The sequence below is a fragment of the Triticum aestivum genome, chromosome 5B, assembly GCF_018294505.1.
Source record: "Triticum aestivum cultivar Chinese Spring chromosome 5B, IWGSC CS RefSeq v2.1, whole genome shotgun sequence".
NCBI classification, from domain to species: Eukaryota; Viridiplantae; Streptophyta; class Magnoliopsida; order Poales; family Poaceae; genus Triticum; species Triticum aestivum.
This window is the reverse complement of record NC_057807.1, coordinates 126,029,001-126,056,093: the sequence shown is the minus strand read 5'-3', so window position 1 is coordinate 126,056,093 and position 27,093 is coordinate 126,029,001. Positions and strand designations below refer to the sequence as shown.

The window sequence follows — 27,093 nt, the reverse complement described above, 5'->3', positions numbered from 1 at the left end:
CCGCCAAAGTCTCCGGCGAAAGGCAACTATGAGAGCATTCTTACAAAGTCATTTGTGGAAGCGTCGCGGTCGGGAAGTACTATCAGTGGTCAACGACGAGCTGGGAAAAAAGTTGCCCAGCTCGGCGAACAGGCGAACCAATCGTTCCCCCCGCTCCAGGTGTATAGCGATATCATCGCTAATGTTCCGGGCGGGATGGTGCCCGGTTATAACAATCTTGAAGATTACCTGCCCGATGATGTACATTATGATTTCTTGGAGGTGGACGAACACAAATACGTGTACGGGAAGCCTCTCGTCAAAGATGAAAGATCTCTACCAACGATGATGTTCAGATTCCATAAGTGGTACATGAAAACCTGCAGAGAGTCTGAGGGGAAGAATATTTTGACGCTAAGAGTCAGAGAGGAGCATGACCTCGTTGGCCTCGAACTGTTGAATGTTCCATTTGAGGAGTTCTTCGCGTTTTTCAATCTAAAGGCCCTCGATAAATTAATGATCACTTGCTACTGCCTATAAGTACAATACTACTTCTGTCATTAAGTCTCTATATATAGGCCAGCTCTTTCATTGCATGTATTTTTAATTATCCTCACTATATTATGTAGATTGAAGATCGCCGAATTGAAGAAACGACAAATCCGTGATATTGGGTTCATTAACACAAATCTCATATATGCATATATGGTTAAATTTCAGGCCAAAGATGCCGAGGCCAAGCTGCTACAATTGTTTCTTTTAAATCAAAACAAAGCTATAATACTCTTCCCTTACGAATTCCAGTGAGTGTTACTGTCTTGTGCATATTCGGTTTCCCTTATTAGTCGAGGTTATAGTAATGTAATTGATGAGTTATGCATGTGTGCATAGCTTCCACTATATTCTCCTACAGATTAAGCTTGAGCAGGGACTAGTAACCGTCTTAGACTCGAGACAAAAAGATCTCAAGGAGTATGAGGACATGATTGAAATTCTAGAGAAGTAAGTTAAATCAATCATTATCGCACCATATCGGCAACTTTGTTCATTTCCTAATATCAAGTAATTGTTTTCTTTGTCTGCTGGCAGGGTTTGGAAAAAATTCACCTCAAAAACTCCGGGACTGCCGAAGAACCTGCAATTTAGACACCCGAAAGTAAGTAATATAGTAGCATGTTCCACGCATCTCCTAGTGATTCAAGCGCTAGTTTCATCAATACCATTTAGCATGCTTGCTAATTAACAGTTTGATTGACCTCGATCTATTTCTTGTAAAGTGGTTGTGGCAGGAACAAGGGAATGATTACTGTGGATACTACATTTGCGAGTCCATCCGCCACACGACTGTGAGCGGGGCTACTCTGACAAACGATATGAAGTGCGTAAATAATAATATTCACAATTTTATTTTATTACCATCATTTGTGTTCAGTTTCATTTATTCATATATATGTATTGACCCCCTTCTTCAAATTAGATATTTCGGATGTGCGATGAACTCCTACCACCAGATCGTATGCGAGGAATTCAAGAGGAATTGGCGGCATTCTTTCTTGACCACGTGATCGCTAAAGACGGAGAATACCATGTGGACCCTGATTTCATTTGGAATTAGGAGATTATATTGAAGAGATAATTATATTATATATATGTAGCCAGTACGTAGCGTCGGATAGATATACGAGAACTTATTGTTCGACCAATCTCTCAGAGAAGGAGAGGTGGTCGATATCACTTCTCTCTATATGCATATTTTCATGACGATCTTCTGTTTCCTTAATTTGCTTACTAGCTAGCGTGTCTAGTCCTCTCTATATGTATAGTACGTAGCGTCGACCAAGCACGGAGATAAGAGAGGACACTTGTCTCTATCAATTAGCTAGCTAACACAATATATGAAACACCTAAATTAACCCCCCAAAACCCCCTAACCCCCTCCCCCCTTTAAAAAAACAAAAAACCCAGCACCTGAAATGCTGACGCGTGGATGCCTATTGGTCCCGGTTGGTGCCACCAACCGGGACCAAAGGGCCTCCTGCCTGGGCTCGCCGCACCGGCCACGTGGAGGCCCATCTGTCCCGGTTTATGCAAGAACCGGGACTAAAGGTGTAGGGCATTAGTACCGACACTTTAGTTCCGGTTCAAAAACCGGGACTAATGGCCCTTACGAACCGGGACTATAGGTCCTTTTTTCTACTAGTGTATGCATCTCCTAGGTAGATCTTGCGTGGGCGTAGGAATTTTTTTAATATTGCATGCTACGTTTCCCAACACATAGAAGGCCAATGACTTGATCGGAAGAGAAGAGGTAGTGAAAGAATCTATTTGTAAAGGTACAACTGCACAAAAGAAAAGCCTAGGGCATATCCACAAGATACCAGGGAGCAGCCCACAATATATATCGAAAAATGGACGCTAGGGACTTGATTACAAGAAAATGAGACTAGTGGAAGGGCCTACTTGTAAAGAAAAGCAACAATGGAAAAGCACAACTGCCCAAGTGGGAGGCGCCCAGGGCCTATCTGCAAGAAACCAGGGACCAGCGTGCAAAATCTCAAAAAAAATTGACCATTTCTCGATTTGTGTGTGTCATCCTTGCGCAGGGGCTGCCCAAGTGAGAGACGCCCAGGGCCTATCTGCAAGAAACCAGGGACCAACGCGCAAAATCTTAAAAAAAATTGAACCATTTCTTGATTTGTGTGAATCATCCTTGCGCAGCGGCCATGCTAATCTACTTCTAATTTTATCGAATGTCCCCGAAGGGACAATGAGGTTGCAACGCTGGGGGTTATAAACCGGTGGAAACTTCTTTCGCTGGGCGGGGTAGTACTAAACAAGCGTGCTGTGCCGCGTTCCGCTCCCGCATGCGCATGGTAGCTGGATCTTCTATTTTGTGAGGGGTCGGCCCAACTAACTATATGAAGCGAGCTGGAAAGAGAGCTCCTATGCGCCGCTCGCTGCGGCAAATTGTCGAGCGGACGCACAGGTGCGTCTCCAGCTGGGCCGGCCCATTCGCGCAACGAATTGTAAAATTCCCAAAAAACTCTGCTCAAGAGAGGGATCGAGCCAGGGACCTCCATCGCGATAGACAAGCTTTCTTGGTTTGCTATGGCGTGCGGAGCTAAATGTAATGCAGACCCGAACATTTTCTCAAATTCCTAACACGATTTTTTTTTGAAAAGGTGTTTCTTAAAAAGAGAACACTTTCCAAATTTTAGAAGAAAAACTAAAAGGCTTGAACAAATTTATGATAAACTGAACACTTTTTAAAATGCCGAACATTTCTTGAATTTAGAGAACAAAATTTTGAAATCGAGAACAAAATTTAAACATGAACATTTTTTTAAAGCACGAATATTTTTTTAATCTTGAGAACAAATTTTGAAATAGAGAACAAATTTGTAAGCATGGAAATTTGAGAACAAAATTTGAACATGGACATTTTTTAAAGCACGAACATTTTTTTAATCTTGAGAACAAAATTTGAAACAGAGAACAAATTTGGAAGTGCGGATTTTTTTTAAAAGCATGAACATTTTTTTTTGAATCTTGAGAACAAATTTTGAAACATAGAACAAACTTGGAAGCGCGAACAATTTCTTAAAGCACGGACATTTTTTAAATATTGAGAATAAATTTTGAAACGGAGAGCAAATTTGAAAAATCCTGAATATATTTGGAAGCGCAAACATTTTTTGAAAACCTGAACAAAAAAGTTGAAGTTCGATACATTATATTAAGTTCGAAAGTTTTGCACTTTTTTGTGTAACGAGAATAATTTTTGAATTTTGAGAACAATTTTTAAAAAACTGAACATTTTATGGAAAGGCAAACAAAATTTGAATATTTTCAAAAAAGAGAAAAGAAAAAGGAAATGAAATAAGAAACCAAAGAAAGAAAACAAACAGGAAAAACGAAAAATAAGAAAAGAAAAAGGAAACAGAAAGGAGTTTGAAAATCTGAAGAACAAAAAGGAAATAGAAAGAGAAGAAAAGGAATTGAAAAAATGAAATAAAGAAACAGAAAAACAAAGAAAGAAGAAAAAAAAAGAAACAGAAAAAGAAAAAGAAAAAAACGAAAAAACCGATGAAAGCAACGAAAACCCGGTTCAGGGAACCTTCTTGAAGGTTCACAAAACCGGATTGGGCAGTTGGTAACGTATGTAAGTGGGCCGGCCCAGGCAACGTCGCTCGGTTGTTCCCCCTGTGCGAAGGGCCGGCATTTTGCCGCAGTGAGCGGCCGATAGGAAATTCCAGCTGGAAAGATACATACGGCCCCCAAAATAGGTTTCCAAACGGTGGATCACTGGGATGGGACGAACATCTCTTGTGCATCATCAATGGTTAAAATCAAGGAGAAGCCAATCAAAATCTGCCCACATACACTCGTTATCACCTCCCCATCCTCGAACATCACCTGTATTTTTTCTCTCACCGATGCAGTACCAGCGGTCTTGATAATCTCAATCCAGTTACTTTTTTAGCTTTTGCGGCCAGTGGTTTTGATCGTTACGGTGAACCTCCAAGTGTGTCATGGGAGGTACGTTGCTTGGATATATCAAGCACAATTGCTCGGGGATTCCAACCTACAACTTCCGGTGGCATCCATTTGAACTGTTAGGAAACACAGTTGCTCGGGATTCAAACCTACAACTCCCGATGGCATCAATTTGAAAACTCCATTAAGCAGCAGATGTTAGTGGCGTCAACACAGGTACGTACAGTCATAGAACCTGAGGTTGAAAAATGAAGCAAGCCCAGATGCTTTGTAGTTTTATTTTATGTTATTATCGTGATTATCTTCTTAATAGACATTGCTCCTGTATAGTATAGCGAAGTACGTACATGCAGCTCGGCACCACGCCATGGCTCAAATCGCCACTAGGGATGGAGCAAAGAAAGCAGGGCAGGCACATCGACGGAGCAAGCACAACTGCACAAACCAGAGTGATTTTGGCGGTGTTTAGTAAATAAAAGTACAAAAGGAACTCCAAATATGAGATGCCATGCCTCATTTTGTCAAACAAATTTGTGCGTATCAAGTGCCATGCATATATGCGAACCAACCTGTGATTGAGTTGGTTAGGTGGACAGTGGTATCCCCAACCCACCAGGGTTCAAATCCTGGTGCTCGCATTATTCCTGGATTTATTTCAGGATTTCCGGCAATGCGCTTTCAGTGGGAGGAGACGTTCCCGTCGACGACGAGGCGCCTACGGTGACTTCGTAAATCTCAAGATGATATACCGGCTCAGTGTCTCGGAGGTGCTCATAGGGATAGGATGTGCGTGTGTGCGTTCATAGGGGTGAGTGTATGCGCGTGTATATGAGCGCTTGTGTCTGTACTGATGCTCAAAAAAAAGTGCCATGCATATATTATTTATCAGAAGAGAAGGCTGTGGCGAAGTCTGCTCACATTCGCTTTCAAAGAAAAAAAATCTTCTGGCATTAAATTGTGGCCACTAATAATTTTCTACAAGTCTAGAGCCGAAGAGTCCGTTAAGTTCACCAAAGTGGTCGTGCCGGAGTGGTCATGTGGGCTTTGCCCGCGCAGGTTCGAATCCTGCCGACCACGTTATACTTTTTGGTTTTATTGTAAAGTTCTGGATCTTGCTGCAACGAATTTCATTAGCAACACTATCTTATTATCACTAGTTTGTTGGTTTCACTAGCAACATTACCAAGTTCCCATTTGTTCTACTTTTGAATCTTACTTTTGTTGTTAAAATTTTGAATCTTCCTACAACGAATTTCGCTAGCACACTATCTTATTATTGTACCTTTTGTTTTATTGTAAAGTTCTGGATCTTGCTGCAACGAATTTCATTAGCAACACTATCTTATTATCACTAGTTTGTTGGTTTCACTAGCAACATTACCAAGTTCCCATTTGTTCTACTTTTGAATCTTACTTTTGTTGTTAAAATTTTGAATCTTCCTACAACGAATTTCGCTAGCACACTATCTTATTATTGTACCTTTTGTTTTATTGTAAAGTTTTGGATCTTGCTCCAACGAATTTCATTAGCAACACTATCTAATTATCACTAGTTTGTTGGTTTCATTAGCAACATTACCAAGTTTTTATTTGTTGTATTCGCAAAAAAAAGTTTCTATTTGTTGTAATTTTGAATCTTACTTTTGTTGTTAAAATTTCGAATCTTCCTCCAACGAATTTCACTAGCACACTATCTTATTATCTCTAGTCTGTTGGCTTCACCGGCAACATTATCAAATAAATCATCAATAACAAGAAATCCCTTACAAGTAAACAACAAAAATTAACTCGTGTGCAAGTAAACAACAAAAATCAACTCATGTAGTTGCACATACACAATCTCAATCACATTATAATTTTTCTTACATTTTTCTATGGATTCCGTCCTTACGACATATCTCAATCTCAACCTAATTAAAAAAAATTCCATGTTGAACCACTAGAACAAAGTTGTCCCGTTGCACCTATGGGTATTTAACACCAACCAGCCGAGCCGAGCTGGCTTGCCAAAACATGGCTAGGACCAAACTCGGCTCTCGTCGTAATTGCATGACCATACGTCACGTCACTCACACAACGCATCAAAATCTTGAATAATAATCCTAAATATTCTATTGGATCTTGTAGATTTTATGTGTCTACCTAATTTTATCTTCAAAATCTCCCGCCACATTAATTCCATGCGATGTGACATGGAACACAATATTCCCGTGTAAACCTGGTTAACATTTTTTTTGCGGGGATCAGTTAGCTAACCCTTCTAGTGTAGTATAAATTACATCCAAGCACAAGAAGAGCCTACGGAGAAATTATACAGGTCACCTGCATAAGAACACAGTGCCTCCCGTGCATCAAGGCGGAAATGGAGACAGACTGGTCGAAGCTGGCCCAGGACGCGCTCTGTCTGGTCTTCGTCAAGCTCGGCGCCGTGGAGGTCCTCACGGGTGCTGGCCTCGTGTGCCGCTCGTGGCTCCAGGCGGCCAAGCTGCCTGATCCCCTCTGGCAGTCTCTGGACATGGATCACCTCCACAGCAAGTTGCCCCTGAAGAACAAACCAAACCTGCGCGCGATGGCAAAGGAGGCTGTGGACCGCGCTAGCGGGCGGCTCGAGGCATTCACGGCTGAATGGTTCGTTGACGATGAGCTGCTCGGCTACATCGCGTCGAGGTGCTCCACTCTTATCCTCTCGACATGTGTTAACCAAATGTTCTCTAACCAGATCCATCCCACTAGGTTTCTTCCTGCTTACAGAGCGAGTTTTATTAGGTTGTTCTGAACTTGGATGCATGCAGGTCGCCGTCTCTAAGGAGCCTCAAGCTAGTCGACTGCAGCATCACGAATGGTGTATTGATGGATCTCCTGGACTGCTGCCCCTACCTGGAGGTTCTTTACGTCAGCGACTGCTGCAATATCATCATAGATGGCGCCCTGCTAGACAAGTGTGGCCGGATCAGTGCATTGACGCTCATCCGCTTTTACTATGAGTGTTGTCGATTAGCATGGTGACATCGTATTTGTTCGGTTAGATCCATCACCGTACGCTATCTGTTTACTTGTTAAAGATGTCAATGTTAGCAAGTTAACTAGAGGTGGCTGATACTCGTCAAAAAAACTAGAGGTTGTTGAATATCCTCTTCAGAGTTGCCTTAGAGGGGGAGGATAACATGAAATATTTTCACATTTGTGCATCTAAACGTTACCGGAAATCAAATCTCTCACGAAATAGGCTTTCTCCCCCTTTTATAGATAAAACATCGAAATCAAATCTGAAGCACAGTTGTGCGAACTTCTTCTCCCACGACCAAAAAGATTTGATCCTCAGAGACTTCTACCACAATCTCCTCGAATCCACAAAACATAATTGAAGGAAATATGCCCTAGAGGCAATAATAAAGTTGTTATTTATATTTCCTTATATCATGATAAATGTTTATTATTCATGCTAAAATTGTATTAATTGAAAACTTGATACATGTGTGAATACATAGATAAAACAAAGTGTCCCTAGTATGCCTCTATTTGACTAGCTTGTTAATCAAAGATGGTTAAGTTTCCTGACCATAGACATGTGTTGTCATTTGATGAACGGGATCACATCATTAGGAGAATGATGTGATGGACAAGACCCATCCGTTAGCTTAGCATAATGATCGTTAAGTTTTATTGCTATTGCTTTCTTCATGACTTATACATATTCCTCTGACTATGAGATTATGCAACTCCCGAATACCGGAGGAACACCTTGTGTGCTATCAAACGTCACAACGTAACTGGGTGATTATAAAGATGCTCTACAGGTGTCTCCGAAGGTGTTTGTTGGGTTGGCATAGATCGAGATTAGAATTTTCCACTCTGAGTATCGGAGAGGTATCTCTGGGCCCTCTCGGTAATGCACATCACGATAAGCCTTGCAAGCAATGTGACTAATGAGTTAGTTATGGGATGATGCATTACGGAACGAGTAAATAGACTTGACTGTAACGAGATTGAACTAGGTATGAGGATATCGACGTCGAATCTCGGGCAAGTAACATACCAATGACAAAGGGATGACGTATGTTGTCATAGCGTTTGACCGATAAAGATATTTGTAGAATATGCAGGAACCAATATGAGCATCCAGGTTTCGTTGTTGGTTATTGATCAGAGATGTGTCTCGGTCATGTCTACAAGTTCTCGAACCCATAGGGTCCGCACGCTTAACGTTCGGTGACGCTTTGTATTATGAGTTATGAGTTTTGGTGATCGAAGATTGTTCGGAGTTCCGGATGACATCATGGCATGACGAGGAGTCTCGAAATAGTCAAGAGGTAAAGATTGATATATTGGACGATAATATTCGGACACCAGAATGGTTCCAGATCGTTTTGGGTATTTTTTGAAGAACCGGGAGGTTACCGGAACCCCTCGGGAAAGTAATGGGCCATCATGGGCCATAGGGGAGAGAGAGGGGAGCCCACAAGGGGTGGCGCCCCCCCCCCATGGGCTGTCCGAATTGGACAAGGGGAAGGGGGCGCGACCCCCCTTTCCTTTCCACTCTCCCTCTCCACCCCCCTTTCCACCTCCATGAGAAGGAATAAGAGGGGGGGGGGGAATCTACTAGGACTTGGAGTCCTAGTAGGACCCCCCCCCCACTTGGAGCGCCCCTAGGACCGGCCTCCTCCCTCTCCCTCCTTTATATACGTGGCCAGGGCACCCCTTGGAGACACACCAATTGTTCCAAGTTGTGTGCGGCGTCTCCCTCCATGGTTGACTCCTCCGGTCATATTCACGTAGTACTTAGGCGAAGCCTTGCGTGGATCACATCACCATCACCGTCACCACGCCGTCGTGCTGACGAAACTCTCCCTCGACCCTCTGCTGGATCAAGAGTTCGAGGGACGTCATCGAGCTAAACGTGTACAGAACTCGGAGGTGCCGTACATTCGGTGCTTGATCGGTTGGATCGTGAAGACGTTCAACTACATCAACCGCGTTAAACTGACGCTTTCGCTTTCGGTCTACGAGGATACGTGGACACTCTCTCCCCCTCTCGTTGTTATGCATCTCCTAGATAAATCTTGCATGATCGTAGGATAATTTTTGAAATTGCATGCTACGTTCCCCAATAGTGGCATCCGAGCTAGGTCTATGCGTAGATGATATGCACGAGTAGAACACAAAGAGTTGTGGGCGATAATAGTCATACTGCTTACCACCAACGTCTTATTTTGATTCGGCGGTATTGTTGGATGAAGCGGCCCAGACGAACCTTACATGACCACATTCATGAGACAGGTTCCACCGAGAGACATGCAACTTGTTTTGCATAAAGGTGGCTGGCAGGTGTCTGTTTCTCCAACTTTAGTTGAATTGAATTTGACTACGGCCGGTCCTTTTTGAAGGTTAAAACAACACACTTGACGAGAAATCGTTGTGGTTTTGATCTGTAGGTAAGAACGGTTCTTGCTAGAAGCCCGTAGCAGCCACGTAAAACTTGCAACAACAAAGTAGAGGACGTCTAACTTGTTTTTGCATGGCATGTTCTGATGTGATATGGTCAAGACATGATGTGATATAAGTTATTGTATGAGATGATCATGTTTTGTAAAAGTCATCAGCAACTGGCAGGAGCCTTATGGTTGTCGCCTTATTGTATGAAATGCGATCGCCATGTAATTGCTTTACTTCATCACTATGCGGTAGCGATACTTGTAGAAGCAATAGTTGGCGAGACGACAACGATGCTACGATGGAGATCAAGGTGTCAAGCCGGTGATGATGGAGATCATGACTGTGCTTTGGAGATGGAGCTCAAAGGCATAAGATGATGATGGCCATATCATGTCACATATTTTGATTGCATGTGATGTTTATATTTTATGCATCTTATTTTGCTTAGTACGGTTGTAGCATTATTAGATGATCCTTCACTAAATTTCAAGGTATAAGTGTTCTCCTTGAGTATGTGATGTCTACTACACAACTTTATTCTTGTAGACTCGTGTTGGGCCTCCAAGCATAGAGTTTTGTAATACAATAGCAATTTTCCCTCAAGTGGATGACCTAAGGTTTATCAATCCATGGGAGGTGTAGGATGAAGATGGTGTCTCTCGAACAACTCTGCCACCAAATACAAGAAATCTCTTGTGTACCCAACACACCCAATACAATGGCAAATTGTATAGGTGCACTAGTTTGTCGAAGAGATGGTGATAAAAGTGTAATATTGATGGTAGAAATATATTTTTATAATCTGAATAAATAAAAACAGCAAGGTAGCAAATAGTAAATGGGAACAAAAAGGGTATTGCAATGCTTAGAAACAAGGCCTAGGGTCCATACTTTCGCTAGTGCAATCTCTCAACAATGCTAATATAATTGGATCATATAACCATCCCTCAAAGTGCGATGATGAATCACTCCAAAGTTCCTATCTAGCGGAGAACATAAGAATAAATTGTTTGTAGGGTACGAAACCACCTCAAAGCTATTCTTTCCGTTCGATCTATTCAAGAGTTCGTACTAAAATAACACAAAGCTATTCTTTCTGTTTGATCTATCCTAGAGTTCATACTAAAATAACACCAAAGCAAATTCATATTCATAATACTCAATCCAACACAAAGAACTTCAAAGAGTGCCCCAAGATTTCTACCGGAGAAACTAAAGACAAGAACGTGCATCAACCCCTATGCATAGATTACCCCAATCACCTCGGGAATCTGCGAGTTGAGTGCCAACACATATATCAGGTGAATCAATGCGATACCCCATTTTCACCACGAGTATTCAATTGCAAGACATATATCAAGTGTTCTCAAATCCATAGAAGTATTCAATCCAATAACAACAAAATCTCAAAGGGGAAACTCAATTCATCACAAAAAGATAGAGAGGAGAAAACACCATATGATCTGACTATATTAACAAAGCCCGTGATACATCAAGATTGTGACATCTCAAAACATGAGAGAGAGAGAGAGACTAAACACATAGCTACTGGTACAAACCCTCAGCCCCGAGGGTGGACTACTCCCTCCTCATTGTGGTGGCCGCCGGGATGATGAAGATGGCCACCGGAGATGATTCCCCCCTCCGGTAGGGTGCCGGAACGGGGTATAGATTGGTTTTTGGTGGCTATAGAGCCTTGCAGCGGTGAAACTTCTGATCTAGGGTTAATTCTGATGGTTTCTCTATTTATAGGATTTTTTGGCGTCAGTTTCATGCGAAGATGGGCCTCGAGGTGAGCACAACCCATCGGGGCACGGACAAGGCCCCAGGCATGCCCCGGTGTCTTCTGCCCTTCTAGTCCTTCCACGAAGCTTCGGGGGTCTCTTTTGTTCCAAAAAAGTCGTCAAAAAGTTTCAGCTCATTTGGAGAACTTTCATTTCTGCACAAAAAATAACACCATGGTAGTTCTGCTGAAAACAACGTCAGTCTGGGTTAGTTCCATGCAAATCATACCAAAACCATATAAAATTGTTGTAAACATGGCATGAATACTTCATAAATTATAGATACATTGGAGACGTATCAGTATGCACCATTGCGACAGTTCGTTGTGCCGAGAGACCACATGATGATCGGGTGTGATAAGCTCTACGTTCACATACAACGGGTGCAAGATAGTTTTGCACATGCAGAATACTCGGGTTAAACTCGACGAGCCTAGCATGTACAGACATGGCCTCGAAACACTAAGACCGAAATGTCGAACGTGAATCATATAGTAGATATGATCAACATAGAGATGTTCACCATTGAAAACTACTCAATCTCACGTGATGATCGGACATGGTTTAGTTGATATGGATCACGTGATCATTTAGATGACTTGAGGGATGTCAATCTAAGTGGGAGTTCTTTAGTAATATGATTAACTGAACTTAAATTTATCATGAACTTAGTCCTGATAGTTTTTGCATATCTATGTTGTAGGTCAATGGCCTGTGCTACCATTCCCTTGAATTTTAATGCGTTCCTAGAGAAAGCTAAGTTGAAAGATGATGGTAGCAACTACACGGACTGGGTCCGTAACTTGAGGATTATCCTCATTACTGCATAGAAGAACTATGTCCTTGATGCACCGCTAGGTGAAAGGCCTGCTGCAGGAGTAGATGCTGATGTTATGAATGTCTGGCAAGCTCGATCTGATGACTACTTGATAGTTCAATGTGCCATGCTTTACGACTTAGAATCAGGACTTCAAAGATGTTTTGAATGTCATGGAGCATATGGGATGTTCCAGGATTTGAAGTTAATATTTCAAGAAAATGCCTGAGTTGAGAGATATGAAGTCTCCGACAAGTTCTATAGCTGCAAGATGGAGGAGAACAGTTCTGTCAGTGAACACATACTCAGAATGTCTGGGTACCATAACCACTTAACTCAGCTAGGAGTTAATCTTCTGGATGATAGTGTTATTAACAAAGTTCTTCAATCACTGCCACCAAGCTATAAAGGCTTCGTGATGAACTTTAATATGCAAGGGATGAACAAGACGATTCCCGAGCTCTTCGGAATGCTTAAGGCCGCGGAGGTAGAAATCAAGAAGGAGCATCAAGTGTTGATGGTTAACAAGACTACTAGTTTCAAGAAAAAGGGCAAAGGTAAGAAGGGGAACTTCAAGAAGAATAGAAAGCAAGTTGCTACTCCCGGGAAGAAGCCCAAGTCTGGACCTAAGCCTAAAACTGAGTGCTTCTACTGCAAAGGGACTAGACACTGGAAGCGGAACTGCCCCAAGTATCTGGCGGATAAGAAGGATGGCAAAGTGAATAAAGGTATATTTGATATACATGTTATTGATTTGTACCTTACTAATGCTCGTAGTAGCGCCTGGGTATTTGATACTGGTTCTGTTGCTCATATTTGCAACTCGAAACAGGGGCTATGGATTAAATGAAGATTGGCTAAGGACGAAGTGACGATGGGCGTCGGAAATGGTTCCAAGGTCGATGTGATCGCCGTCGGCATGCTACCTCTACATCTACCTTCAGGATTAGTTTTAGACCTGAATAATTGTTATTTGGTGCCAGTGTTGAGCATGAACATTATATCTGGATATTTTTTGATGCGAGATGGTTATTAATTTAAATCAAAGAATAATGGTTGTTCTATTTATATGAGTAATATCTTTTATGGTCATGCACCCTTGATGAGTGGTCTATTTTTGTTGAATCACGATCGTGATAATGCACATATTCATAATATTGATGCCAAAAGATGCAAAGTTAATAATGATAGTGCAACTTATTTGTGGCACTGCCGTTTAGGTCATATTGGTGTAAAGCGCATGAAGAAACTCCATGCAGATGGGCTTTTGGAATCACTTGATTATGAATCAGTTGATACTTGTGAACCATGCCTCATGGGCAAGATGACTAAGACTCCGTGAGGGAGTCCTGGATTAGGGGGTCCTCGGACAGCCGGACTATATACTATGGCCGGACTGTTGGACTATGAAGATACAAGATTGAAGACTTCGTCCCGTGTCCGGATGGGACTCTCCTTTGCGTGGAAGGCAAGCTTGGATAATCGGATATGTAGATTTCCTTCTCTGTAACCGACTCTGTGTAACCCTAGCCCCCTCCGGTGTCTATATAAACCGGAGGGTTTAGTCCATAGGACGAGAACAATCATAATCACAGGCTAGCTTCTAGGGTTTAGCCTCTATGATCTCGTGGTAGATAAACTCTTGTAATACTCATATCATCAAGATCAATCAAGCAGGAAGTAGGGTATTACCTCCATTGAGAGGGCCCAAACCTGGGTAAACATTGTGTCCACTGCCTCCTGTTACCATTAGCCTTAGACGCACAGTTCGGGACCCCCTACCCAAGATCCGCTGGTTTTGACACCGACATTGGTGCTTTCATTGAGAGTTCCACTGTGCCGTCACGATAAGGCTTGATGGATCCTTCAAACATCTGCAACGATGCGATCTAGGGTGAGGTTTTTCTCCCCGGACAGATCTTCGTATTTCGACGGCTTCGTACTGCGGGCCAACTCGCTTGGCCATCTGGAGCAGATCGATAGGTATGCCCCTGGCCATCAGGTCAGGTTTGGAAGCCTGAACTACACCACCGACATCCGCGGAGACTTGATCTTTGACGGATTCGAGTCTGTGACAGGTGTGCCATACAATCACGGTGAGCATGACCTAGATCTGCCATCAGACGGTGTTCAGGAGAACGCACCTGCAGCTGCCCTTGCCTTAGATCCAGAGCAGATCGCCCATCCGAGGACGGGTGTATAGACCCCGCCACGGAGGCCGCACACTCATCGGTGCTAGAGCCAAACACAGACTTCACCTCCAAAGAGATCTGTGTCATCGGACCCTCGGACTCGTCTCCGGTCATAGGTTCCGAACAACACGCATCCGTGCCTATCGACCCTGATTGGGCACCGATCATGGAGTTTACCTCCACTGATATCTTTCAGCACTCACCTTTGGGCGACATGCTAAATTCACTTAAATCTCTCTCCCTGTCAGGAGACTCTTGGCCGAACTATGTCCGGCTTGAGTGGGAAGCGGACGATGAAGAAATTCGTTCCCCACCCACCACCCACTTAATAGCCACTATCGACGACTTAACCGACATGCTTGACTTCGACTCCGAAGACATCGACGGTATGGACGACGATGCAGGAGAAGATCAGGAACCACCGCCCATAGGGCGCTGGACAGCCACCTCATCATATGATATATATATATGGTGGACATGCCCAAAGATGGTGATGACGATGAGGAAATGGAGGATAATCCCCTTGAGAAGCAATCTAAGCACCGGCGTCATAGGCGCCGCTCTAAGCCCCGCCATAGCAAAAATAGCAATACCGGCACAAGAGACGATAACAATCTGGATGATGTCGAAGACGAAAACAATCCCGCCCAGCCAGGCTTCGAGCAGGCCGAACGGGAGGATGGGCAAACTAGCCCCAAGGAACAGGCAATGGATGGAGAATCAGAGGATGACAATTACATGCCCCTCTCCAAAGACGAGGCGAGCCTCGACGACGAAGAATTCATCGTGCCTGAGGACCCCGTCGAGCAGGAGCGCTTCAAGCGCCGGCCTATAGCCACTGCACAAAGCCTAAAAAAGAAGCAGCGGCAGCTTCAAGCTGATCAAGATTTGCTAACTGACAGATGGACTGAGGTCCTGGCAGCTGAGGAATACGGACTCGAGCGCCCAAACAAAAGTTAACCAAAGCGCAGGTTGCTACCTCAACTCGAGGAGGAGGCACTAAAACCTACACTACCAGCGCATGATGCGGCTGACCGGCCACCTCGTGGCCGAGACAAAGTGGAGTATCAACCCAAAGTCCAGCCTGCACCCCGGCGCCAAACAAGCAAAAACATGAAGGCCTGGGGCTCCACACATGACCTGTGAGACAAATTGGAAAACAAAGCAAGACAGTCAAGATCGATCTATGGATCACGGGGGCGGGCCCCAACGTGTGACGATGACCGTCACACCGGATACACTAAAAGCAAATCCGGCCGGGTCGAATTCACCAGACCAGACTCGTTTCAAATGCGTCGTGATATAGCCCGACATAGAGGCGCCGCACACCCCCTATGCTTCACTGACGAAGTAATGGATCATGAAATCCTAGAAGGGTTTAAGCCCGTAAATATCGAGCCTTATGACGGGACTACAGACCCCGCGGTACGGATAGAAGATTTCTTTCTCCACATTCACATGGCCCGCGGGGATGATCTACATGCCATCAAGTACCTCCCACTAAAACTTAAGGAACCGACTCAGCATTGGCTGAATAGCTTGCCGGCAAACTCCATCGGAAGTTGGGAGAACCTGGCAGATGCATTCCTCGATAACTTCCAGGGCACGTATGTGCGACCACCGGATGCTGACGATTTAAGTCACATAACCCAACAGTCCGGAGAGTCAGCCAGGAAATTCTGGACTTGGTTCCTAACTAAAAAAACAAATTGTCGACTCTCCGGATGTCGAAGCCCTAGCGGCCTTTAAGCATAATATCTGTGACGAGTGGCTTGCCCGACATCTCGGCCAAGAAAAACCTAAGTCCATGGCAGCCCTCGCGACACTCATGACCCGCCTTTGTGCGAGCGAGGATAGCTGGTTGGCTCGTAGCAACAACACAGCAAGCAATCCTGGCACATCAAAGGCCAGAGATAGCAACGACAAGCCCCGATGCAACTAACACAAGCGTCACAAAAATGGTGATAACACCGAAGACACGGCAGTCAACGCCGGATTCAGTGGCTCTAAGTCCGGTCAGCGGAAAAAGCCATTCCAAAAGAACAATTCGGGCTCGTCCAGTCTGGACCGCATACTCGATCGTCCATGCCAAATTCATGGCACCCCAAGAACACCAGCCAATCATACCAACAGAAAATGCTGGGTCTTCAAACAAGCCGGCAGGTCAGGTGCCACAAACAAGGAGAAAGGGTATCAAAGCGATGACGACGATGAGGAGCCCCGATCACCAAACAAAGGAGGGAAAAAGAGATTTCCCACGCAAATCAAAATGGTGAATATGATAAACGCCATCCACATCCCCAAACGGGAACGGACGTACACTCTTAGGGATGTCGACTTAACGGAGCCAGTTGCCCCACAATATAAACTATGGCCGATCACTTTCGATCGTACGGATTGTCCGGCCAATACCAAGCAGGGCAATTCAGACGCACTTGTCCTTGACCCAATAATTGACGGATTCCACCTCACACGAGTCCTTATGGACGGAGGCAGCAGTCTAAACCTGCTGTATCAGGACACAATGCACAAGATGGGTATCGATCCTTCGATGATCAAGCCCACTAAAACCACCTTTAAAGGTGTTATACCAGGTGTGGAGGCCCGTTGTACAGGCTCCATCACTCTGGAGGTAGTCTTCGGATCACCGAACAATTACCATACAAAAGAGTTAATCTTCAACATCACCCCTTTCCGCAGTAATTATCATGCACTGCTCAGACGAACCGCGTTTGCTCGATTCAACATGGTGCCACATTATGCCTATCAAAAGCTCAAGATGCCCAGTCCGCACAACGTCATAACAGTCAATGGCAAGGCCGAACTCCCCCTCTGTGCCGAAGAGCATACCGCCGCCTTAAGGGCAGAAGCAACGAGTGGCATCCTTCAATCGAACCTCGAGTCGACGAACAAGCTCCTGGACACCGTCAAGGGAGTCCGAACTACTTCGCGGCAGGATAGCCCGGCTCATCCAGAGCTCAACTAAAACACTCTAGCAGTAAACGGAGGCACAACTAGGATAGGCTACACAAGGTGGCTTAACCGCTCCGTGGCACATAAAATCTTTTTTCTTTGCAGGTCCACTTTTGCGTAGGCCAGGACTGGCGACAGGGAAATAGCTCAAATGCACAAGGGAATCCTTAGATATGCCCCTTGATGACCATCTGATTACACTCCGGATCCGCACACAGCCTCCTCCCGCCTGATCTCAGCAGGTTCCGAAGTCATACTTCTTTTTATCACATTACTTGTATTCGTACGCATCGACGTGTTATTCAATTACAACATGTGGCTTTATATGATGCTTATCTGCTGTTGTTTCTTATTGATACTCTTTGTCAAAATGGCATCCGTATACCATGATATGCCTTAATATGCCAGGGGCTTCATTGTACCCATAATAACGGCAATAAAGTCCGAGCACCTTCGCGGTAGTTCGGCACCCCGAACTTATAGCATTATATGCATCAGCTCTGAATCATGTCTTGGGTCAATAGTTGGGTTTGCTCGGCTCCCATGTTTTGCTGCCTTACGTTCCGCTATATCGGCTAAGGCGGCATAGGGAGAACTACTGCGATTGTGTCCCGGTTCTTCCGGAAGAGCACCTTAGTAGAGAAAGCCGAAAACTGACTGTCATGATACGGCGAGAGCTGGTCAGCTGTTCGAGAGGTTGTAAAATCTTTAAGGATTTCTTCCGCATTATGCGATAACCAATGCAGCATGTGACAGATCGGCCTTTCTTCCGATCAGGTGCTTATAGAGCCCCTCGTGCGGTCTTCCAGACACCAGGGGCTGCACCTACCTTCCTTTTCTCAAACTCCTATGGCTAAGTGAGAGTGATAAAGCCCTATAGTCCGATTTCCTGGTTCGTTGTGCTGAACACCTCCTTCAAGGACCCAAAACTGGGATAAAGAGTGCTCATGTTTATCCCGAACACCCCCGTACTTCCTACATGGGGGCAGAAGCTGACGACTGGCCAACTCTCAGGATTAATATATAAAACGGCCACGCAGGAGGAAAAACTTTCAAATAACAGGCGATAAATAATAGAAATGACCTTGTTCAACATTACAAGGGACAACATGAATGTATTCATGGAAATATAATGTCCTTGGTGGATTGCTACGCTGCAAGGTGGGATCCTTTTAGGACACTATCATAATATAATTCGGGCTTGCGGTGTTCCTTCCCCTCCGGCGGTCCCTCGGTCATCAACTTTTCCGCATCCATCTTCCCCCAGTGCACCTTTGCGCAGGCGAAGGCCATTCGCGCACCCTCCATGCAGACTGACCGCTTGATGACGTCGAGTCGAGGGCAGGCACTCACAAGCAGCTTAACGAGCCTGAAGTAGCTGCTTGGAATCGGCTCGGTGGGCCATAGCCGAATAATTAAATCCTTCATGGCTAGTTCGGCCGCCTTATGCAGTTCGATCAGCTGCTTTAGCTGATCGGCAAATGGCACCGGATAATTCGGCGCTAGATACTGCAACTAGAAGAGCTTCTCTACAGTACTCTTTTCTTTGGCTTGGTAGAACTGGGTGGCTTCAGATATGATGTTTGGCAGCTCCGCAAATACCCCTGGAGAAATCCGAATTCATATTAGTAAAGGTGATTTTCTCCCTTCAAATACCTGCTTTACATAGAAAAAGCCTTACCCACCGCGATCTTCCTCGCCTCCTGGATTTCCTTCAGGGTGCTTTGGGCTTCCCCCGGGCATCACATGCGGCTTGGTGAGCTTGGGAGAGTTCGGTGTCCTTACCCACTAAACTCTGCTCCAAGGTCTCGCATTTCTTCACGGCCTCTTGAAGCTCTTGCTCAGCTTTAATAACCCTGGTCTCGTGTTTTTCGCAAAGAGCCTGCTCTGCCGCTGCCTTCTTCCTGGATTCGGCCACAACCTTCTTAAGAGCCTCAATTTCGGCCGTCGCCCCTAGAGCATATCATAAAAATAATTTTATCATACTAATTTATTCATTCACGCTAATGCGAACAAGGTTTTTTGCATACCTTGGTTATCCTCCAACTGTTTCTTCACTCGGCCGAGTTCTCCTTCGGCCCGCTCCAGACTCTGCCTCAGTCCGAAGACTTCCGCAGCTTGAGAGGCGGCAGTTTCTACAAACACCTGCTTTTGAAAAAAATAGAGATGCCATAAAGTGAGTCTCCTGCAAAAATATATTTGATCCTCTGTTCGGTTCTTTCTTTCACCGAACAGTGTATCAGGGGCTACTACCTATACTATGACACTCTTCGAAACCTCACAAAACATACCTCAAAGCCCATTATAAGGCTGATGCAGGCTTCATTCAGTCCACTCTCAGCAGACTGAATCTTCTCAATCACCGCATGCATAAGGGCATGGTGTTCGTCGATGATGGAGGCGCTCTTTAGCGCCACTGATAAAGTATCCGGCACCTCTAGTTTGACAAAGGCTGCCGATGGAACAGGCGCACCCCCTCCAACCGAGGGGCTGCCTTCACGATTCTGGAGCCGTATCGGTCTCCGGAATTGCGTCCGGCTGGGGGCCGAATTCAAGATAGCCGCTGCCGTAGACATCCATGGGAGCCTTTTCTCCAGTGTGTCCGGCCCCTGAAATTTGACCTTCTGGCGCCTCCTTGATGACCTTTCCCCCCTCCTTGGCCTGGGTCCTTCTGGGTCGATACCTCGGTATCGTTCACGCGCTGTGGGGAAGGGGCCCTTGGGGGTGTCCCGCTGTCCATAGCGTCCGAGCCCAGTAAATCCTCCGATGAGGATTGTTCAGTGCGGGACCTCGCTGGACTGTGAAACAGTATGGCTCAATGATTAAAACGTCATGCCGTAGTGAATCTAGATGCGTAAACGTGTTCGGATTTTATATACTCATGAGTTCACCAGGGGCTGGGCCCTGGGATCCCACTCCGGGCTGTTATCGGTGGCGGCGATGGACTCCTCCGGAAGGGGAGCTTTTCCCTTCTTAGGCGACTCGGCGTCCAAAGATGTGGAGGCCGTCTGTTTCTTTCTTCCCCTCACTGGGGATTGGTCTTCCTCCTCTTCCTTGACCTCTCTGGAGGAAGACCAGGCATCGGAGTCTTTGGATATTGTGTCTGAAGTGCCGCGGCGACGGAGGACGCCCCTGGTCTTTTTGGCCTCCTTCTCGGCCTTCTTCTTTGGCGCCTTGTAAGGCGCTGGGACCAGCATCTTCGTCAGAAGTGGGCTGGACAGTAGATTCACCCCGCCTTCTTCGTCCAGCCCTAGGAGAATTGTGGAAAACACATCAAGCATTTCCCTCGGGTTATGCGAATAAAACGTATGAATTGCCAACATACAATGACTTACCGAACTTGCAGGGCGGGACAGTTGGTACCCGCGGTCCTCGGCGGAGTCCGGCCACGATTTGCCAGACTTAAAGAGCACCTTCCAAATGTCCTTGTGCGAGGAGCCGAAGAGCTCTAGCAGGGTCTCGTTCTTGGCCGGGTCGAATTCCCATAAATTACAAGCCCTTTGTTGACAAGGAAGAATCTGGCGAACTAACATCACCTGGACTACATTGACAAGTTTGATATTCTTGTCTTCCATATCCTTGACGCGCGTCTGGAGCACCGACAGTTTGTCGGACAAAGACCAGTTCAGGCCCTTCTTGTGCCAGGACATAAGCCACAGGGGGGCTCCAAATCAGAATTCGGGAGCAGGGGCCCATTCTGTGTCGCACGACTCAGTGATGTAAAACCACTGCTGGTGCCACTCTTTGATGGAATCATTGAAGGTACCTGTTGGCCATGTGACGTTGGGCATCTTGCTCACCATGGCACCTCCGCACTCGGCGTGCTCACCGCTCACTACCTTGGGCTTCACATTAAAGATCTTCAGCCATAAGCCAAAGTGTGGCGAGATGCGGAGAAAGGCCTCGCACACGACAATGAATGTCGAGATGTTGAGGAAGGAATTGGGGGATAGATCATGAAAATTGATCATGTAATAATACATGATGTCGTGAAAGAATGGGTGGAGGGGAAACCCTAGCCCACAGACAAAATGAGGGAGGAATACAACCCTCTCGTGGGGTTTCGGAGTAGGGACGATCTGTCCCGCCGTCGGAAGACAGTGGCTGATTTTCTTAGCTAGATACTCGGCCTCCCGAAGATTTTTGATATCCTTCTCCTGGACGGTAGAGGCCATCCACTTGCCTCCTGCTCCGGATCCGGACATTTTTGGAAGATCTTTGTGGGCGGAGAAGACGAGCGCTTGGTCACTGGAGCTCGAGCGAGGGGGAATGGATGAGCAGAGGAAGAAGAAGGTGTGGGGGAAAAAGGGGAGTCCTTATCTCCTTATAAAGGCAGCAGGGATCCTGCGCCTCCCCACTTGCCTGATAAACTCTCTTATTCCCAAGCGCCGCGTTAATGGCACGGTTGGGTTACCCACACCCGTATTGATGAGAATCCCGAGATAAGGGGACACGATCTCTGCTTCGACAAGACGTGCCAATAAAACCACCTCGCAATATGTGCAGTAGCAGGTTGAGAAAAACGGTTCGAATATTGACCGGGTCGTGGCGTGATGTCACGCTGTAAAAAATTGTCAGCAGATTAGATTGGTGGAATATTGTACTCTCTACGGTGGTATGTGGAATTTGTTTTACAGAGCCAGGCACGATCCTTGTGTTCAAGATCTTCTATGGAGTATTCGGAGAAGGAACCCGCCTTGCAATGCCGAAGACAATCTGTGCACCGGACTCATCGTCGTTGAAGCCTGGTTCAGGGGCTACTGAGGGAGTCCTGGATTAGGGGGTCCTCGGACAGCCGAACTATATACCGTGACCAGACTGTTGGACTATGAAGATACAAGATTGAAGACTTCGTCCCGTGTCCGGATGGGACTCTCCTTTGCGTGGAAGGCAAGCTTGGATATTCAGATATGTATATTTCCTTCTTTATAACCGACTCTGTGTAACCCTAGCCCCCTCAGGTGTCTATATAAACCGGAGGGTTTAGTCCGTAGGACGAGAACAATCATAATCATAGGCTAGCTTCTATGGTTTAGCCTCTACAATCTCGTGGTAGATCAACTCGTGTAATACTCATATCATCAAGATCAATCAAGCAGGAAGTAGGGTATTACCTCCATCGGGAGGGCCCGAACCTAGGTAAACATTGTGTCCCCCACCTCCTATTACCATTAGCCTTAGACGCACAGTTCGGGACCCCCCTACCCGAGATTCGGAACAATGGAGCGAGCCACTGACTTATGGGAAATAATACATACTGATGTATGTGGTCCGATGAGTGTTGAGGCTCGCGGCGGGTATCGTTATTTTCTGACCTTCACAGATTATTTGTGCAGATATGGGTATATCTACTTAATGAAACATAAGTCTGGAACATTTGGAAAGTTCAAAGAATTTCAGAGTGAAGTGGAAAATCATCATAACAAGAAAATAAAGTTTCTACGATCTGATCGCGGAGGCGAATATTTGAGTTACGAGTTTGTTCTTCATTTAAAACAATGTGGAATAGTTTTGCAACTCATGCCACCTTGAACACCACAGCGTAATGGTGTGTCCGAACATCGTAACCGTACTTTATTAGATATGGTGCGACCTATGATGTCTCTTACCGATTTACCACTATCATTTTGGGGTTATGCATTACAGACGGCTGCATTCACGTTAAATAGGGCACCATCTAAATCCGTTCAGAGGACACCATATGAACTGTAGTTTGGCAAGAAACCTAAGCTATCGTTTCTTAAAGTTTGGGGTTGCGATGTTTATGTGAAAAAGCTTCAGCCTGATAAGCTCGAACCCATCGGAGAAGTGCGTCTTCATAGGATACCCAAAAGAAACTGTTGGGTACACCTTCTATCACAGATCTGAAGGCAAGATATTTGTTGCTAAGAATGGATCCTTTCTAGAGAAGGAGTTTCTCTCGAAAGAAGTGAGTGGGAGGAAAGTAGAACTTGATGAGGTAATTGTACATTCTCTCGAATTGGAAAGTGGTTCATCACAGAAATTAGTTCCAGTGATGCCTACACCAATTAGTCAGGAAGCTAATGATTATGATCATGAAACTTCAGATCAAGCTACTACCGAACCTCGTAGGTCGACCAGAGTACATTCCGCACTAGAGTGGTACAGTAATCCTGTTCTAGAAGTCATGTTACTAGACCATGACGAACCTACGAACTATGAGGAAGCGATGATGAGCCCAGATTCCGCAAAATGGCTTGAGGCCATGATATCTGAGATTGGATCCATGTATGAGAACAAAGTGTGGACTTTGGTTGACTTGCTCAATGATCGGCAAGCCATAGAAAATAAATGGATCTTCAAGAAGAAGGCTGACACTGATGGTAATGTTACTGTCTACAAAGCTCGACTTGTTGCGAAAGGTTTTCGACAAGTTCAAGGAGTTGACTACGTTGAGACCTTCTCACCCGTAGCGATGCTTAAGTCTGTCCGAATCATGTTAGCAATTGCCGCATTTTATGATTATGAAATTTGGCAAATGGATGTCAAAATTGCATTCCTTAATGGATTTCTTAAAGAAGAGTTGTATATGATGCAACCAGAAGGTTTTTGTCAATCCTAAAGGTGCTAACAAAGTGTGCAAGCTCCAACGATCCATTTATGGACTGGTGCAAGCCTCTTGGAGTTGGAATATACGCTTTTACAGTGTGATCAAAGCATGTGGTTTTATGCAGACTTTTGAAGAAGCCTGTATTTACAAGAAAGTGACTGGGAGCTCTGTAGCATTTCTAATGTTATATGTGGATGGCATATTGTTGATTGGAAATGATATAAAATTTCTGATAGCACAAAAGGATACTTGAATAAGAATTTTTCAATGAAAGACCTCGGTGAAGCTGCTTATATATTGGGCATCAAGATCTATAGAGATATATCAAGACGCTTAATTGGACTTTCACAAAGCACATACCTTGATAAAGTTTTGAAGAAGTTCAAAATGGATTAGTCAAAGAAAGGGTTCTTGCCTGTGTTACAAGGTATGAAGTTGAGCCAGACTTAATGCCCGACCACTATAGAAGATAGAGAAAAAATGGAAGTCATTCCCTATGCCTTAGCCATAGGATCTATCATGTATGTAATGCTGTGTACTAGACCTGATGTGTGCCTTGCTATAAGTTTAGCAGGGAGGTACCAAAGTAATCCAGGAGTGGATCACTGGATAGTGGTCAAAGACATCCTGAAATACCTGAAAAGGACTAAGGATATGTTTCTCGTTTATGGAGGTGACAAAGCGCTTGTCATAAATGGTTACGTTGATGCTAGCTTTGACACTGACCCGGATGACTCTAAGTCACAAACCGGATACATATTTATATTGAATGGTGTCAGTTGGTGCAGTTCCAAGCAGAGCATCATGGCGGGGTCTATGTGTGAAGCGGAGTACATAGCTGCTTCGGAAGCATCAAATGAAGGAGTCTGGATGAAGGAGTTCATATCCGATCTAGGTGTAATACCTACTGCATCGGGTCCAATGAAAATCTTTTATGACAATACTAGAGCAATTGCCTTAGCGAAGGAATCCAGATTTCACAAGAGAACCAAACACATCAAGAGATGCTTCAACTCTATCTACGATAAAGTCAAGGAGGGAGACATAGAGATTTGCAAAATACATACAGATCTGAATGTTGAGACCCATTGACTATACCTCTTCCACGAGCAAAACATGATCAACACCAAGACTCCATGGGTGTTAGAATCATTACAATGTAATCTAGATTATTGACTCTAGTGCAAGTGGGAGACTAAAGGAAATATGCCCTAGAGGCAATAATAAAGTTGTTATTTATATTTCCTTATATCATGATAAATGTTTATTATTCATGCTAGAATTGTATTAACCGGAAACTTGATACATGTGTGAATACATAGACAAAACAAAGTGTCCCCAGTATGCCTCTACTTGACTAGCTCGTTAATCAAAGATGGTTAGTTTCCTGACCATAGACATGTGTTGTTATTTGATGAATGGGATCACATCATTAGGAGAATGATGTGATGGACAAGACCCATCCGTTAGCTTAGCATAATGATCATTAAGTTTTATTGCTATTGCTTTCTTCATGACTTATACATATTCCTCTGACTATGAGATTATGCAACTCCCGAATACCAGAGGAACACCTTGTGTGCTATCAAATGTCACAATGTAACTGGGTGATTATAAAGATGATCGACAGGTGTCTCTGAAGGTGTTTGTTGGGTTGGCATAGATCGAGATTAGGATTTGTCACTCCGAGTATCAGAGAGGTATCTCTGGGCCCTCTCGGTAATGCACATCATGATAAGCCTTGCAAGCAATGTGACTAATTAGTTAGTTACAGGATGATGCATTACGGGACGAGTAAAGAGACTTTCCAGTAACAAGATTGAACTACATATGAGGATACCGATGACCGAAGATTGTTCGGAGTCCTGGATGAGATCACGAACATGATGGGGAGTCTCGAAATAGTTGAGAGGTAAAGATTGATATATTGGACGATAATATTCGGACACTGGAATGGTTCCGGATCGTTTTGAGTATTTTTCAGAGAACTGGGAGGTTACCGAGACCCCCTGGGAAAGTAATGGGCCATCATGGGCCATAGGGGAGAGATAGGGGAGCCCACAAGGGGTGGTGCCCCCCCATGGGCTGTCCGAGTTGGACAAGGGGAAGGGGGTGCGTCCCCCCTTTCCCTTCCCCCTCTCCCTCTCCTTCCCCCTTTCCACCTCCATGAGAAGCAATAAGAGGGCGGGCCGAAGCCTACTAGGACTAGGAGTCCTAGTAGGACTCCTCCCACTTGGAGCGCCCCCTAGGGCCGGCCTCCTCCCTGTCCCTCCTTTATATACGTGGCTAGGGCACCCCTTGGAGACACACCAATTGTTCCAAGCCATGTGCGGCATCTCCCTCCATGGTTTAGTCCTCCGGTCACGTAGTGCTTAGGCGAAACCCTGCGTGGATTACATCACCACCACTGTCACCTTGCCGTCGTAGTGACAAAACTCTCCCTCGACCCTTAGCTGGATCAAGAGTTTGAGGGGCATCATCGAGCTGAATGTGTGCAGAACTCGGGGGTGCCGTACGTTCGGTACTTGATCGGTTGGATCGTGAAGACGTTCGACTACATCAACCATGTTAAACTAACACATCCTCTTTCGGTCTACGAGGGTACATGGACACACTCTCCCCCTCTCGTTGCTATGCATCTCCTAGATAGATCTTGCATGATCGTACGATAATTTTTGAAATTGCATGCTACGTTCCCCAACAGTAATGCTTGGTGTCGGCGTTCTGGGAACGGGGGTACCCAGACTTGCCTGCCTGTGGCCTGCAGCGTGGCTCAAGGAGGGGCCCAGTACGGCCCATCTTCGTCAACACAAGCTCAAGACCCTCGCCAGGGGCCAAGCCTCATGG

At 45.1% G+C, this 27,093-nt stretch overlaps 1 protein-coding gene and 1 pseudogene across 1 annotated transcript; one reads left to right on the top strand and one right to left on the bottom strand.

Annotated features, from left to right (window-relative positions):
- Nucleotides 1–2,651: 2,651 nt before the first annotated feature.
- On the bottom strand, nucleotides 2,652–2,745 carry LOC123118028 (uncharacterized; annotated as a pseudogene).
- A 4,073-nt stretch (nucleotides 2,746–6,818) lies between these two features.
- On the top strand, nucleotides 6,819–7,612 carry LOC123117919 (F-box protein SKIP19-like). Its single transcript, XM_044538581.1, has 2 exons — nucleotides 6,819–7,143; nucleotides 7,269–7,612. The coding sequence occupies exons 1-2, from the start codon at nucleotides 6,839–6,841 to the stop codon at nucleotides 7,480–7,482; spliced, it is 519 nt and encodes a 172-aa protein (XP_044394516.1). The 5' UTR covers nucleotides 6,819–6,838; the 3' UTR covers nucleotides 7,483–7,612.
- The last annotated feature ends 19,481 nt before the right edge of the window (nucleotides 7,613–27,093 follow it).